We start from the raw sequence: 17,820 nt of genomic DNA, 5'->3' as shown, positions 1-17,820 counted from the left end.
AGGATCAGAAGGCTTATAATCTAATATGAATAATATAATATTCTAATAAATATATAATAATAATAATAAAGATGATGATAATTTGTGAGATAGACGATAAGGTAATTAAGTAGTGTATGCATAGAATTCCGACTTCCATTCCTTTTTGTGTTGTTTTATTAAAATGGCAAGCCCAATTCATGATAACATAAAAATTATACCTAAACAACCACCAGATATTTAAAATGCAACATGTCCACATGTGTGATATCTCTAGCGAGTCTGGTTAAACTAGTTCCTATATCTTATCTTTCTCGAGCTGGGCCGTTGCTATTCAATTAATTATAAAAATGATTTTGAAGTGCGGCTCTTTGTACGACTAGCAACCCGGTAATAGGGATAACGTCTGCCATTACAAAAAGCACTTCGCCGGCACTTATCTTGAATAAACACTAGACGTTTGGTAAATAATTCGTTTGAACCTTGATGGATTGAAGCTCCCAATCTGTTCATCGTTAGACACAAATAATAAAAAATACGATGATACATTGCTTCTAACCGAACTGCTCAATGCTACAGATGTACCAGACGCAAAAGGTCTAATCAAACAAAACTACAAGGGATCAAGGTCGATTTTAGCAGGAGAAGTTTATGGGCGTTGCAGGAGAAACAACAATACCTGTGCCACAGACTCGGGAAAGCATCGATTTTGAATGCAGTTTAATTTCCGGAATATCATATTTTAGCTACGCTGCTCCTTTACCAGCTCATATTAGCCTTCCCATACATCCAAGTCAAGTGCAAAAGAATCTTTAATAGCCCTTCTCGCGTAGTTTGATAAGCTGGCATTATGGGACCAAAAGTAACAGGATAAAGGACATTGTGAGAAGCACCGTCGGCAGCAGTAACAGAAAACACCTTTTGCATTTTTCCTTCTTCGAAAACGAACGAGGGAGGCGTCATTGAACCGATTCCTTGTTAATTCATTGGTTCGGACATGTCGGCTGGCATGTCGACGGCCACTACCGTCGACCGACCTGTCCGAGGCCCATGCGTTTATTTAACGTTGCGTATGTCGCTATAAAATCTAAAGAGGGGCAGAAACGATAAAAATAAAGACGAAGAGCCAGGAATTTACGCTCGAAAAAACCTAGGTTTCTTTCTCTACTACTACGATACTCTGGGTTCGATGAGCGTTTGTACCCTACCTCTATCGCGCTATGGCATCGCCGAGGAAGGAATTGGCTCATGTAATAGCAAAACCGCGCAGTTGCCCAATCTGTTTGCTAATGATCTTCATCTTGTTCGCCTTCCCGCGTACAGGCAAGGTGTACAGAAAGTATGCGTTTACTTGGCTCTTTCTTAGCTTGCCTGGGAAGCTAGCGTAAGAATCTGCTCTCTAAACTAGATTAAGACCTCAGCGTTTCTCAGTTACTACGACTATTACATATAGTCGCGGGTGAGGAGGCACGCCGATACTGGTTTATTAGCTGAACAGAAACAAACACTATGTATGCTTTTCTATTTATAGGCACACGTTTGTGTAGTCTTTCTCTGTCCACGATGGCGTTGTATCGGGACAGGATCTCGTACATTGTTTCGTTGTTGCCTTTATGAGAGAAGAAGTCGATTTGTCGTCTTAATGTACATATGTCTGCAAGATCCAATCCCTAACTGCCGCTCCAGCTAATGCTACTGTCATCGTCCCTATACGCCGTAATTCTAATGTGATTGTATCCAGCTGCAGTAGCTAGCAAGCGAACGAAAAGCTTAAACAAAATATGCCCGAACGAGTAAGAAGCGAACTTTGCTTGCTGTCTAACTGGCAGCGCAGCGGTGGTGACTGCCGCCACTGTGGTGGCAGCCCGCTCACTTCTGCTTCTGCTCAAGGGAAAAACGAAGCCAGCACACAGAAGTAGCGATAGCGTCATCTGCAGCAACAAGCGAAGAAGAGAGGATAGCAGAAGGGGAGAGCCGACGTCGTTTCTGCTAACGCCGCTCGCGCAAGAGACTCAGCATCGTTAGAAGCCGTAGCAGCGGCAGCAACAACGACTGTATCGGCGCCACGCCGTCGACTGAACCAGTGGCGGCAGCATCGGCGGTAACAACGGACATCGTGTGCTGAGCTGTTGGCTGAACCTCAGGACCGAGCTGGCCAATCGTGTTGGTTCTGCCCTACGGGCTTCTTATATGTCCTAGAACTGTCGCTGGCAGAAGTAGCATAAGCAAGCAACAGATGAAAAGACCTAAGCACTGCACGAAAACAGCCTCCAGACGCTGTACTAACCGGTTCGAGAAAGCTGCGAGCTACGCAAGCCATGTGCTGATCCGGGTTCATTCGCAGTGCTGTCGGCGCATGATAAAGGTGCACGAGACCCACAAAGATAAAACAAAGCTAGATATCCCAAATAAGTGAAAGAAAGTTACTAAGTGTTGGATAGGGGAATATAGGATTTCCCTCGGAACAACACTTAATTAATGTTGAATCGTGCAATTGCTATAGTACACAGTAGGACTTAATCTAGATCACACGACGGTTAATGGGAACACAGCTGATGTGATTTTTAGCAGCGATCTTTCGGTAGACAATATTCCACGTTTATACTGTGCTAATGCAAAACATGGATTACTGTTTGTCAGCCAGATGCCCAGTGGATTAGTGAAGTGCGCCAGTGAGATACGCATTATGCGTTCGGCCATACTTTCTTGAAAGCGTCTGTGTATTTATGTGACACTGGATACTATGAGCTGAAGTCAATAGACCAAATGGAACCGTACGATGCTACTAGACTGGGCTTGAGGCGACAACCCAAGCCAGGAAGATAAAGCAAACAGGCGAACGAGTAAGAGGCTTTTCAGAGATTCACCATCGTATCGCTTCACGGAGGAATAACATTAAGTAATACGCAGCTAAGTTCCGCGGCTTAACTTAAGTGTTCTCTGATTCTATGAACAACTGTTTGACAAACATGTCCATAGTTTAAAATTTTTTTTGTGTTTGCAAGTAATGAGTATTTGCAAATCTCTAATGCCGACAGTCAAGCACAACATTCTAACAGTCAGTCGACGCCGAGATACTTACTTCAGCGGTCTTAACTTATTTTGAATACGATCGATATCTGTTCACTTCTCAACGGTTAATTCAACACGATACCCAGTATAATTCGATTGGACAAGAAGAATCACGCTGCTTCTTTCAGCCGCGAAGTCCTTCCATCTTCGATCTAGCGTTTGAGCACCCAACGTGTTCTGTTTCAGTCTACAAAGAAGAAACAACAGTAGCACCATCAACGATCCCGAGCGGGTTCCTGCCTGTTTTAACAACGGACCAATAGATCTACCATTAGTTTCTTCGAAAATCATCGAAGTAGACGACGACGACCGCTACGGGACACACGGAAACACAACTTCAGTTGCTTCTGTTGTTGCTCAGTTTCGTTGTCAGTTCGGTGCTCGCTTTCGCTAGTTTTTTCGACATTCTTGAGCAGTGGTTAACGCATGCATCCACAAAGTAAGCCCCACAAGCTAAACGAGGCCGATAGTCGGGCAAACAAAGAGGCAACGTATATTACGGATAACTATTGAAGTGTATGTAGTAGGAGCAATGAAATCATTATTTGTACGGAACGTGGCGGTAACGGATCGCACAGCCGATTCAGCAATAATCAATCGCTGCTTAAAAGGCGTGATCTCTGAATACCTTAGGCATAAGAACGGCACGTCGCAATGCAGGATTGGATGAGTTAGGATTGAGAAAACTAAAACCAACCAGAATTCAGCTTCCAGACAAAAGTCAATTTTAAGCAGTCTACTGATTACTGCCAGTAGAGACTGCCTAGCGTTTCTTTGCGCCAGGGTTTCCCATCCATCGCACCACGTTACACAGACATTGTCTATAATTGTTCGTTACGACCGTAGTGTCACATCGCTGATCGTCATCACTGTTTCCTCTAGTAGACGGAGTGGTCTGTTGCATGCCCACTGGCCTGGTTGCCCCTCTTACTAGCCACTACCGCCGCCGCCGCCGCCGCCGCCTCGACTCAAGCTAGCACTGCCTCTCGGAGGAAGGGTCACCAGCTACAGATAGGGAGGGCCGGCGCTGAGCATGCTTAGTGATCAACCTTCTCCACAGCAGTACCCACCCGGCAACAGCTAGAGACTACCAACCATAGAAATACGCATTGCGCTTCGTATAGGATGCCACAGTATGATGACGAAGTGATGGCCTGACTGCCTACTGGTTTGTTGCTTAGTTTACTGAAGCTCATTCGGTGGAGAGTCGAATCATCAAACATCATCGTGATCATCATCATCATTGCTGCTTGCATACAAACTATAACCACGAATGGCAGAATCCACACTCTCGCTGGTAGGGCGCCACCATCATTGAGCTGTGTGTATGGATGTCTATTGAGAGCAAATCGTATGAAGGGACCTACTGAGAGCACGACTGACGCCTGCTCAACGCGAATACCGAAAGCCGTCATCACGGCGATATTAGTAAGCAGCCTGCGTCACTATTCAATCAGTGGCCCAAAATATATGAGAGTGGTCGAGACCAGCGTATTTCTACCTAAGATAACGCCTGTCATCGTACCGTGACCCTAGTTCTTACCAAGATCTTTCTGTCTTATCTGCCTGTCTCTTCCTATTGCAATATACTCGTACGCTGTGTGGCGTTCCGCCGCGCGCAGTCCGCGAGTTCGGTGCAACGAGTGGCGGGTGGGAGACAAATTTCGCGCCGGACCAACTAAATTTACATTCAGTAATGATAGAAATGTGACTAGCCGCATCTGAACCGAGAGTCACGTGCCTCGAAGCGCCTGTGTCGTTGAGAAGTGTGCTGCGCCACACCGAAGGGCAGTAACAAAAAGTAGTGACAACAAGCACCATCAGGACTGATGAAAAGTGGCTATCGCCTTGTTCAGGGAGTCGCTTGAAGCAGAGCCGTTGAAATAAGCAGACGCTACTGATCGGTCGATTTATCTGTACAGACGCATTGTTTGGATCCGTCTGTTAACAGTTCCTCTATCCGACCGTCGCCGTCTTCGCCTCATTGATTAGATCAACAGGATCGCTGGCACTGGCCAGTTAGAGAACGTCGAAACGGCTAACTCTGACTAGAGCGACTTCTGACAACTTGTGCCGCCACCGTAGCAGAAAAAAATGTATACGCTTAACGTGAATTCGGATGATTATCGTAGGCTCGGAATATAATTTATTAGTTGATGATCGAGTACAGTTATAATTGCCCGTCATCACCACTGGAAAGGACTTTGGTGTATTTGCATAAGAAACGTACTGAATTGGAGATAAAAAAAAAAAGAAGTTGCGTGCTATTGTTGCTATTAAGGGGAAGTGGCAACCGTAAGGATATTTGAGAGTGGATAGTTATCGGTATAAAGGTACACTTTAAATACAAGTGCTGAAAAATAACTATCTGGTGTGTTTCTTTGCGACCATTCGACTCGAACAGAATATTTGATAAGAACGCAAATGTCGGACAACAACTGTAATCATGTTCTGAATGAGGTAGTTTGAATGAAGCTTGATTTTCGACTGCCTAAGAAGTTAAACCAGGCTGATCAACCTGTCAGATACTGATAATTGCGATTTCTACGTCCTTAATTCGCCTTAAGGACGCCTTGACTTTAAATAAGCGTACGGGTGCCAGCTATTTGACCAACGTCGTTACCATTAGCAAAAGGAATCACAGTTCTTTAGGAATCACTATCTAACCGATCGCAACGTCTCGGCACTCACAGACGGCATTGCTAAACTCCGCTGTTACGGAGCCTGCAAGAACGGAAGTAACAACAATTCGCGAGTCGTTTGTCATCCGCTCGCTGCCGAAAGTTACGCTAAGCTTTTGTTGCCGTGGTTGTTATCAGCCGCGCGAACCTCGTCGACGCTCAAATTTCTGCTTGGGTCTAGACACAGCCTAAAAGCAATAGCTGTTGTAATACGAGGGAGAGACGTTAAAGAGGAGTGGCGCCAGTCACGGGCATACAATCTAGTTGTTGTTATTCTGCGCCATACACGTGTCGGTCGCTGCTCGCAGATGCTGCTTACGACGAACGAAGACGTTTTGCCGCAGCTGCCCCTGCTGCCGTCGTCGGGCCTTGGACACTGCATGCTGACATCCTTGCCAAAGCTGAGCACACTCAGCTCGTTGCATTCGCTAGGTACGTTCGGCATGCTGAGTGTGATCTTTGGACGTGGCGGCCGAAGCAAGTCGGTAGCGATCAGCGAGGCTGACCCTACCTATAAGTGCGTGTATCTCGGTAATGTAATCACGCCTTGGGCGAAGAATATTGACGCGGCTGCCGCCACGCTCTGGAACAATCATGTCCGGCGCCAGCATACGCAGGGTAGCAATGTGACACAAATGAAAGTCAGCCTTACCCGGCAGGGTGTCAAGGCATGGACCTCTCAGCATGGACTCACCGAATATTGGGCGTCGAGGATCACCCACTGCTCGGCCGCACCTCAAGACAACTACCCGCACATGTTCTGCTGGGTCTATCGTCACGAGAGTGGACAGCGGGCGTTCAAGCAAGAGCTCCGGTGTCATGCAGTTTTGTGTTCGAAGGCTGGCCAGATGGAGACGCAGCTCCGGCAACGTTTGCATGACGCGCTTCAGGAGTTCCGGCGTGAAAAGATGGCCGCTCAGCGTGCTCGCCTCTCGACCGGCCAGGCGAACGTACGACGTCAAATGTTGTCGACAGGTTCGTCGAACTATCGCCGTCCTCGTATCCTCAAATTGGACTCGATCGAAGAGGCGTTCGAAGAACCGATGATTGAATGCTGTACCGATATCAGTCAACTGCACTCGTTAACGTTAACGAGCTCGAGTAGCACGAATGGCGGAGGAACCCTTGTACTCGACGATCTAGACGATATCCAAGAGCGTGATGACGATCTTCAGCAGTTACAGCAAGCTGATAATGTTTCCCAGGAAAGTGGGTACGCATCAGTAAGCATGTGATAGCACTATTTCCTTCTACAGAACCTACGGATAAAAAACTAAATCGAAATCAACAATTGTAAATTACAGGAAAAAAAAATTAAAAGGAGAAGTAATCTTCAGCAGTAGTGTACAGAGATACCGGCAGTAGGCACATCCACGTGTGCGCTTATGGCACACGTGTACACGATTGTGCAGAATTATTCCACAATGATTGTACATTCTAAGTCGTTTCAAATACGTCGTCACCCCGGCGAGTAACTGGTCGAATAAAGTAATGCCAATGAGAAAATGCAGATAGTCGAGAAAGCCCATGTAGTAAAAATGTTATAGTACGTACCTGTTGAATACGATACTCTAATTAGTTGTGCCGACATGTTAAACATACGAACAAAGAACCGGTAAGAAACACTGACACATTTTAAAGCAGAGCAACATGGCTCTTTTTTAAACAGGGCTATAACTGCCACCCGAGGAGAAGAGGCCGTCCTTGAAAAAACAGGACAGCTGGTTTTACACACATCGAACTCACAGACGAACAGTGTTTTCGGAAAAGCTGGCATCTACTTCTTTTTCTTTGTGTTGTTTGCAAAGGAAGTGAGGTAGGCGCAGCGCTGGGTAGACTGTCAATTATCGACGAGATGTATATGGTCCTACTTTATTGCATACTAACACTAATGTAAGCGATCCAGATATGCTGTTGGAACATATAATAGGGCGACTATTGTCAGGTACGAATTGAAGATGTACAGGCGAAACGTAAGAGAACCATCCAGTTACGCAGAGCCGTCTGTCGCGCCAGATCTCACATATATATATATATATATATATATATATATATATATATATATATTTAGTAAAATGTATCATTAATGTAATATTAATAATGTCTGCATGAATAGATTGTAAGCGATCTAGGCATAGTCAACAACGGTGGGCACAATGGTAAATAGAGCTCTTAGAAGACGCATGCCTTCCTATCAACTGAACGACCATGTTATATCTATCTGCAACGGCCAATAAGAATTTAGAAATACCTGGCAGCCTGGCGCGAAATTATTAAGCGCAACAGTTTGACATTTTTGCAATCTTCTCGAAGAAAAATGGTTAGATCTTGTGACCGTGTTCATCTGCTGCTGTTTTCGCGACTGTTCATCATAAATCAGGAGCTATCTAACTGTATATATTGCGCTTGGCGACAAAGGGAACCACGAAAATAGGACTTACGTGAGAGAAATGATTCTTAGCGATCTGACGTGAACGGATGTCAGCTCGACGTTGACGAATTTCACAGATTTTGTGCAGTATAAACATTGTACAATAGAATTTTGTTAAAATGATAATAACAACAACAATAATAATGGAAGGTCATGAAAAAGAGAAATCATAAAATCCTATGTATTTATTTCTTTTACGCGTTCTTCAACACTATCCAGTTAGTGATTCTAACTGGTACCCGACGTTCCATTACGTTTCGCGCCGTGAACATATGTAATAGACAATTAACTATCTAGCTAGCTAGCTAGTTACCGAAGAAACGCCATCACATAGCTACGCTCGTCATTAGATAAATAAACAGGTACGTGGATAGTATTGTCAGGGAATGCTTATGCAATGGTGGTCATTGCGTCCATTCTCGTGTACACAGACCCCCCAGTATCAAGCATCGTCACTTTCGTTCAAATCATGATGGACACTTCTAATCAAGCGACAACGAAACGGCAAGCACGAGGTGACAACGTAAAAAATTTGCGCACAAGTCGAGAAATCGACAAACAGATTCCTTAACTATAACCCAGTATTCACCGCCTCGTCGGCTGGGGAAAAGGACGAATATATATATATATATAGAAAAGGACGCTGCCGCCAATGACAAACGGCCATCATGGGTCACCTGTAAGAATATCGATACCGTAACACTGAAAGGGTCGAAATTGGAAGAACGCTAATGCAATGCCATAAAGGGTTTGTTACCCTACGATTCTAACTACTATCGAAAAAAGCCAGGCAGAACGCCTGCTGGGCGACCGCGTGTGGTCCTTATAGAATCGATTGACCCATTGTTAGTCACTGGCTCCTATTTGTGCCGCAAAGATGCCAGCGGTAGCGAAATCAGCGGTCGAAATCGGTTATAGGTTGGTAAGCCGTTAGACTATGTGACAGCGTTTGAATGTACTGGTTAAGTAACTAACTTATATAGGTTGACGCGGTAGACAATCAAATACGACTGAAGCAATTACCATTTCCTAATGATACATCAAAGGTATGCTGCTTCGGGATTTCGAATCTGTCGTATAGTTTTTTTTTTGGACATGTTGTTGCACGATTGTTACGTCCTCGAACGAATAAGACTGGTACATTTTTTCGTGTTTTGCATCGGGCGTTCAGGCTGCTAGGCATCACTTTAGACGGGTGACCCCTTTTAGGACGAAATGAAGTATGTCTTCGCCGAGCTCCAAACCCATACTACTACTACTATGCGTTTGTAAGTTTAGCAAATTCGTTATCCGCTGCGCTATCAAGCGAACCTAATGACGAAGAAACAACCGGAACAGGTTTTTGTCAAGCGGATAGAGCACAGGAAAACGGCTTCTGTATATCTCCCTTCTATGCTTTTGTGAGCTTTCCTTTCAGTACTACGTAGCGAAGCTGGGGGTTTTACCAAACGAGTGAAAATTGCTGACATAGATGACTGCTGGTACTGCTGCCGTCCGTAAGGAGCTAATAATCGCTCTTAGTAATTTATTTATTCGCCGTATACTTAATTTAGTTGAAGCTCCTGTTTTTTTTTCTGAAACGACAAGCCAACTGCCGTAATCTAGTTTTCCAGTAGATTTCTCCACAATCGACAGTCGGCCAAAAGTCACGATATCGTGATGTACCTAATTTAGTCGCTTATATTATAAACGGGTGCGTACCAGATTTGGTCATCTCATTTTCTCAGCCATATTTTCTAGCTATATGAAGCCATCTGTGTGATACAGAGACTACTATAGTTATCAAGCGATAGAGCACTCGCAATAGCAGGCCAGAACAAAACCCACTGTAGCAAAACCATCCATAATTTGATCAACGTTATATAGTTCAGTACGAGATAGACTAACAGCTTGGGTTATGTTGTTGTTTCTATTGATATTTTGGTTCTTGTTGTAATTGAGTGAATCTTTTCGTTGTGTCAGTGGTTCTCTGGCTTGTTGGCCAGTAGCGACTGCGTCCATTGGCGCCGTTGCCGTCGCCGTCGCCGTCGCCGCTATCGTCGTCCACGGATATCCAGCAGCTTCCTTGTGGCTCACTAACCGACTTCAGGTTCTGTTATGTTTTTTTTTCTGTACACTGATCAGTGGGCCGGCCGCCGTGGCTGCTATTGCCGCCAGAGAAATGATGATGATCGGTTTGTTGTTAACTTGTTTGTTGCTACAATTAAGCCGGCTGTTTCCTCGCTACGCAGTCGGCTCTACAGATACCTAATCAGCATCGTTCGGCTTATAGGCCGAACTGCATTTGCCTCTGGCCGCATTCGCCGTCGATGTAGCTGTCACCGGTTGGTAGAATCGGCCACAACAACAGTAGCATAACCAGTCCGTTCCGCCGACGAAGCGACGGACAGACAGTTACTTACCGTTGATTGTGGGCGTATTTCGAACGTCCTACAGCCAGTCAACAGGCCGACGGCAACCGTCGGCGTAGGCACTGGTCAGTTGTGTATTTACTGTTTCGTTTGTGTTGAGCTTGGTTCGTATCGAAAGGCCAGCGCTGAGCTTTCGGCGCGCGCGATTCAGAACAGGGTAAGGCTATGCTTGGACGATCTATAGGCCACAGATGATCAGTGGCACAACAAAAGCAATCGAATACTGCTCGAGATGAAAGCTGGTCCAAAATGCTGTCGGTCGGCCGCCTGGTGCTGAAGTGCTGATGAGATGCCATTTGCCGATCGGGCCTGACAGGTACGTAATACCGTGGATTCACCAATGACGATGCTGTGATTGACGGAGGAAAAGCGAATGAAAAAGAGTGCACGCTGACGATGCTCTTAAACAACGCTTCGTATTTACAGAGTAACAGTGTTACTAACAGTGGAACCGACCCCGCTTTCATAGATCGTCATTGACACGGTTATAGATAGACCATAGACGGTTTGTTCATGAAGATCAGCTGTGTAACACTGACAACTTTCGCCAGTAACAGAACAAAACAGACATCGGCTGGCAGCAGAGAAATGCAGAAGCATTTGGTCTTTTCGTAAAAAGGACATGTTGGTAAGGCTAATAATGATGGTGATGATGCCGCTCTTGACAAAAACTGGCCACAGAAAATTCTTCATCACGCCACTATCTGAGAGAAGCGCTGCCGCGTGGCTCGCTCAGCGGGTTGATTGTTGGCAGACAATTGTTTCTTCTACGTTAGCGATACGCATCTTACATGGGATGATTTGACGCCCAGTTGTTTCTAACATTATCATTTAGTAATATGAGTTTTTTGCACTGATATGATTTATTTACAATCTAATCTAAACGAAAGTTATTATTCTGATCATCACGAAGTTTAATATGATGAAAATCATGTAAAATCTCTATTTGCTCCTATGCGTGAGGATGCGTTAAATAAATTCGAGAGCTTTTCCCGCAGGCCATAATCCGTACTATTACGAAATACGCAAAAAGAAGCATTTCAGCATGCTCCCATTCGGTCTCTGCTCGTTTGAATCATCGTCCGCATATCATATCCGATATCGTCAGCAACATCACAATGCTCCGTTTTTAGAATACTACAAAAAAAAAATGGAACGTTCGTATCAAAAAAGTAAAACGCTAGTGGCTCAACACTGCTATACGTGGAAGTTCCAGGAGCATCAAGCGAAGACCTAGCTCAGGCTCAATCCGATGGGCCTCAAATTCGAACCCCATGCCGCGTCGCTTTTCCTACTGCGTTTTCATGGTGACGCGTCACTTTTTCTAGGTTACATATCCATCATCCACTTTTCCTGTAATTCGTTTGTAATTTCTATTCTATTATCACATTGTTGTTTTGCACATTTACACACTGCACAACATTACTGTCCCCTACATGTGCTCAACATCTGAGTGGATACGTACATGAAGGACGTGGTCGCTCGGACATACAGGACAATCTGCCCACAGGCGGTCAGGAGACTTGACCCGCATGAACGTGTAACCACCAACAGCAGCAGGCCCGCGTTATGAGCCATTGACACGCGAACGAAGGGTATTACACGCCGCAATAGTAACGCCAAAAGTGTCCGACCAGATAGCGTAAACTCTGAAAAAACCCAAGACGCGCATAGCACTAAACTAAGACCGCATAGAGCCGTCTAGCTAGGAATGTGTTCGTAGCATTGGCCTATGAAGGAAAAGATGGAGAGACCGGGTGAGCGAGCGTCTAATTCTGCGCTATATTCGGTTTCAGTTAGGACATATTCTATGCCGTTAATTTATAGGCGTGTATTTATTTATATGTATAGGCATTTTCTGATATAGAGATATCTCTGACAAACGTGTTTCAAGTGTTCAATGTCTACAAGCAAGCATTTCTACCAAGGCTTCAATTCGAGACTTAAACTATTCAAAAATTGTTTTTAAAACTTTCACTTCAATTATTATTAATTATTTACTATATATATTATTAATTATTTAATTATTATTATTAATACTAGCACTAAATGACGCGATACTGCAGCTGTAAGGTTCCCACTACAAACAGGCCGCGTACAATTGATCAAGTCCGAGCCTGCTAAATATATAAGTATTGCTTTTAGAAAGAGACCAAATGATCAGAGGGTCAGTTTTGAACATAGCTGTTCTTCGAATTAGATCTCTTCCTTTCTTGACAAAGAACACAGTTTTCTGTGACTTCGTTATACTTTATAAAGTATTTAAATCAACCTAATTTTTTTTAGGTTTTTTAATCGTTTCACAACCAGAAAAGAGGCGCAGCAATCTTGTAAATTATTGTTATAAAAGTAGGTTATATAGCATGGTCCATGACCATGTATACCACGTTTAACCTCACCTAAAATTGAACACCCTTATGGTAGTGGCCAAAAGTGGCCAAACGGGCCATCATTCCTCCAGTCAACTTTTACATTAGTAATGAAAGCTTCATGCTGAAAAATAAAAGGCAACTGGATGGTTTATGCCTAAAATTACGTCGAAGAGTAGACCTATGGAAAAATCTCCTGACTTTTGCCCTTTCAAATGGTATTTTTGATGAAGCTTCTGACTTTTGTGGTATCAGGGACCTGCCTAAGGTCCTTATGAGCCATGCGACATATATGCTTACGACACACAACCTTTTAATTACGAATCTTGCAACCGGTAACATTGGATGTGCATTTGTACCCTTTAGTAATAAGTTTTTAGCTGAACTTTAATGAGTGTTTTTTCCTTGTGAAGCTTACGCGTTGATTTATTGGGGTTTTTCCCGAGGAGGCCTCCTAGAGACTGGCAACAGCGTAAGTCGTCGATGTAAGGTACCGTTTGAGTTCGTTCCAAGCTTAAAGTCGGAAGTACAGCGCTTCCGTAGTGAAAACATTAGATAGTAGCATATCTTGCTCAAACCTCTCTTCCTTTACGATGACTTTGTGGTTTTGTTCCCTAAAGATCTGGCTTATTCGAGTACCAGAAACAACCCACTACAATAAAAAGTTCGTTCAAGAGCTGTTTCAGTTCCTCTTGGGCACTTTGTGGTACTGACACTATAAATGCTAGCCACCCAGTCTTGACGTAGCTCCTTTAGCTATTATTTCGATTTCAGGAATCAGGAGAAATCATTTATCTTTTTTGTACGTTCACAAGTCTAGGCTGTCAGCCCACCTTGTTGAAGTTGTCAAAATAGCCAGTCGATGCTACACCGTTCAAGTTTCGTCTACGAGTAGAAAAAGAAAAACGAAAAAAAAAAGTACAAGTGTATATGGAAAGTCAATTTGTTTATTTTGTTATCGTTTACCGCGCTATCCGCAGCGCTGTCAACCCACTTACAACTTGCCGTTCAGACAAAACCGCGGCGCCGTACATCTCGGCCGTCTCGCAAGGGTTCCTTTTAATCTAGAAGACAAACATACACTGCGCAGAAAAACAGAGGCAGCGAGAAACACAAACACACACATATACGCACAAACGTTGCACTTTGAGGCGTTGCTAATGGCCTTAATACAGCGACGAGAATGGGCCATTGCTATGGTTTATATAAATTGTGTAGCCCAGTCATAATGTACGGAAAAAAAAGGATGTTGAGAAGCAAAGCCGGATCGAATCGCGTACTCGCGCGTTTGCAAATACGTTAACGATGACGAGAGCAACAACAATGAGCCGTTAAATATACAGTAACAGGGTACATTCTCTGACCATTCTGCCATCATAATCTTTGCTGTAATGAAATTTCGCAGTAATTATGTCGGGAAATAAAATTAAGTACGCTGTGCAGTGCGCGGATTGAAAGACTTGTCCATAATCCGATTAAGAAGAAGAGAACAGAGGTGCAGTCGACGAGGACTACTAACCAGGACCGCTTCTATGCTGCACGTACTTGTCCTCACGTCCCTAGTAAAGGCTCGTTTGATTGCATGCGTCTAGGCGGTAAAAAGGCGAAGAAAGCTAAACAGCTAGTGGAACCCTGGTATTGGTAGGAATTTTCCCGGGCTAGCTATCGTCCTGGTCAGCTTTTGCTGTTGAACAAAAGCCACAGCCAGCCGCGAGATGAGTCACTACCTAATACATGCTAGATGCTTTTTCTGCTACTGACATCGATCAAGTTCGTAACGGTTCTTGGTGTGCCTCTAATGAGCCCGAGTCGCTCGAGTTCGTCGCGTTGATCGTGACGTAATTCGTTCGTAGGAATAGTTCAGTCGGTGCCTTGAAGCCATATGCTACCGCTAGGAATTGTTGGCTGTTGACTGAGGCTTCATCATTTTCCGGCAAAGGTGTCTGCAAGCCACTCGAAGCCGCTGAACTCGAACGAATAGTCGAAATCTTGTTTTATAACAATGATCGTTGCAGTAAGACTGGGTCGAGCGGTAACGCCGCAGCAACGAAATTCAAACGTGAGCAGGAAAAACTCATGTCTGATTAATAATCTAATTCTATCGTATCGTTTCAAGTTCTATTTTTAACCACGTTAGCCACCATCTCCCCTTTTCGTTTTCTCCTGATTGAAATTAAGTCACGTTAAATAGAGACGGTAACAGGTCTGCTTGCCATTTCTACAGCCGGGACAGCGCATGCGTGAACATAGCACCATATTACTTCATAATGACGAACAGTAGAATAAATAACACTATACGAAATACACATATGCTGAATTAAATCAATCCAACAGCGCGCCGGTCTAAGTTGTGCTGTTATACTGTCTGTCGTTTAGTTAAAGCCTATGACTCAGTTAGCTCGTTTCCCAACAGACCACCTGTTTAATTACATTCGTGTGATAGATGGCGTTTACGTCTATTATATTTAGATGTGTTACAAGATGCGCGCGTTTTTTAACATAGATCAGATAAGGCTCCTAAACGAACAACCTATGCCGTCAAGTTTCTAAATTTAAAACTTTGTTTTTGCGTCTACGTATCTTTGGTGTTAGTATGTGTGTTGACACAATTTCACGTAGTAATGTTGGTCAATTTGTTCTAATGACAGCGACATCTACTATCGTACCTGATAAAAGACCCCTGCGATCTCCCTACTGTTAGCTAGGCTCACCAACGATAACCTAACCGCCCGCAATCACTGACTTCGACGTGTTCGAACCGATAAACAGTTCAAGCAACAATGGTGCCCATCCCAGGTATGCGTGGACATCGGGTTATCGCGAGGCGAACTGCACTTCGCCGGCCATAGCATCGCTTATTTCATCGGTCGATACCGTACACGCTATAGCGGCGCTTTCGATAGGGGCAATTTTAATGAACGGTGATAGTTCTCAAGAGGCGTTGCACTGTTGTATCGGCGACAATTGCTACATGCGTGCGCCAGATGAGCATTAAAGCCTCCGCGTTATTGCTTCGGCTTTTGTTAACATCTCTTACGTATACATTTACTATTGTACTAGTACTCCTATCCTAGGCACCAGCTAAAGTTGTGCTGATTTTCCATCCAATAAATAAATTGTGTATATCTGTGTGGCATGACGTTGCGATGAAGGGCAACAAACAGTTTGTATGGCTGCCGAAAACCGATTGGTCAAACGGCCCATGATCCACGTGCTAACATGAAACGTAGTTGATAGTATCCAATATCATCGATAAGACCACACGTGATCAGTAGGACCCTATTCGATTTGCAGTAGATAACTGCGGTTTGTTGGTTTTTGTTGTTTCTGTAGTTTTATTAACAATCGCTAGACGTTTTGACGCAGTTTATCGTTGCTCAGTCGTTGCGGTACGCTTCATTTTCCTTCCCCGCACATGAACATTCTAAAGTGTTCGTAATTTGTGTATTACAAATAGCATCATGTCTCTAACGGCTTGTAGCCGTACGTTGAATACGCTTGTAGTGTTAGCTATAAGCACGTAGTGAGTGATCTACATTCTTGAGAACGTTTCGCGATTCCATAAGCGGTAGCGTTCGTTGTAGCGAGGATTAACGGCTCTAGATTTGTAAGTACTCGTATATCGTGCACGAATCTACATAACGCACGATTAGCTCGACCCATCGGTTGTTGTGGGTCTGTTGATCGCCCCACTATACGAACAGTAACCTTCGACGTATCCGGTCATTTGCGCGCACTGGCGCAACTCATCGGTTGAGGCTTCAGTATGGGCTGTGGCGGTTGGGCCCGTGCTTTGTGGGTTGGAATAATGGTTAGACGGAGATGCCTGTTCGCTTTATGGGTACACTGATAAAATAGATTCATAGGGTCGCTGGAAACACACACCTTTATGGTCTTAGTCTATTTGATGTTGGCCATTATCATCTGCTTCTACAACACATGCCACGTATATTCAATAATGTCGATAATGGTGACGATAGCAGTGATGCACCGGGGTTTGCTGCTTGTCCGGTTTCTGCTCCCTCATCCTGTACTCGACGGTATCTCATAGCAAGCAAAACGGAATCGACTTCATTCGGTATGAAAATATGCCGCTATTTGTATATATATGCTAGCCGTCAATCCATTCCTGTGAAGCGAGCTGATCGCCGTAATGTACACGTATAATGGCTGTGCCCGTGTCTCTATACTGCTTCATTTCGCTAGAGTTGAAGGCATCGGAGCTACCGCATTTGCTCTAGCAATTCTCCGTCTTGTCTCGCCCGTATGCCTCAGTCTGCTTTGTCTCGTCCAATGGACCACCCGCCCGGTTTAGTTTTTCGCTAGAAACCTAGAATAAGCTATAAGAAAGCTGTTTCCGCAATGCTATACCTACACCATATTGTTTCCACATTTGCATACTGTTACGACGCGGGCATAGCAATTAAATATCTATATAATAAATAATAAAATGACGCCTAAATTGAAATTTTGCTCATACTTCATTTTTAAGGTTGTGTCTAAATAAGGAGCAATGCGTCCACGAAACGTCATACATGCGCTAGGGGTGCTGTTGCTAACGGTCACGTTTGTTTAAGATAATCACCATAACCCGCGATTCCAGCTTTAATTAGGGTCCCAAGCTGCCGAGAGGCAAACAGTTCAGCGAGCGCTTTCTTGGCACGACTGAGCAAGTAGACGTGTTTATGTTGAGACCTACTGAACCCTCGCTTAATGACGCCGTATACTTAGAATCCAATATATTATGTCTCTGTAAAACTAACATTGCGGTATGACGTTTCTTTCACTGCGGAGGAAGTAAATTTGCTTCTACTCACAATAAATACATCCTCTAAGACCAGCGATTATTTCTGTGATTCACTTTTGCAGCGGGAATG

General features: G+C 44.2%; 2 protein-coding genes across 2 annotated transcripts in view; both read left to right on the top strand.

The window, feature by feature from the left end:
- Window positions 1-1,621: 1,621 nt before the first annotated feature.
- LOC111253509 (protein FAM43A) lies at window positions 1,622-17,411 on the top strand. Its single transcript, XM_086973854.1, has one exon. The coding sequence runs from the start codon at window positions 6,041-6,043 to the stop codon at window positions 6,965-6,967; it is 927 nt and encodes a 308-aa protein (XP_086829980.1). The 5' UTR covers window positions 1,622-6,040; the 3' UTR covers window positions 6,968-17,411.
- The window catches only part of LOC111253508 (THUMP domain-containing protein 1), a 67,367-nt gene continuing 56,369 nt past the window's right edge, over window positions 6,823-17,820 (top strand). Inside the window, exon 1 of the mRNA XM_086973853.1 lies at window positions 6,823-6,945. The gene's annotated coding sequence lies outside the window, so the exon portion shown is untranslated. The remainder of the gene's footprint in view (window positions 6,946-17,820) is intronic.

The sequence above is a fragment of the Varroa destructor genome, unplaced genomic scaffold, assembly GCF_002443255.2.
Source record: "Varroa destructor unplaced genomic scaffold, Vdes_3.0 BEIS01000006.1, whole genome shotgun sequence".
In the NCBI taxonomy this organism is placed as follows: domain Eukaryota; kingdom Metazoa; phylum Arthropoda; class Arachnida; order Mesostigmata; family Varroidae; genus Varroa; species Varroa destructor.
This window is presented reverse-complemented; position numbering and strand designations above follow the sequence as displayed.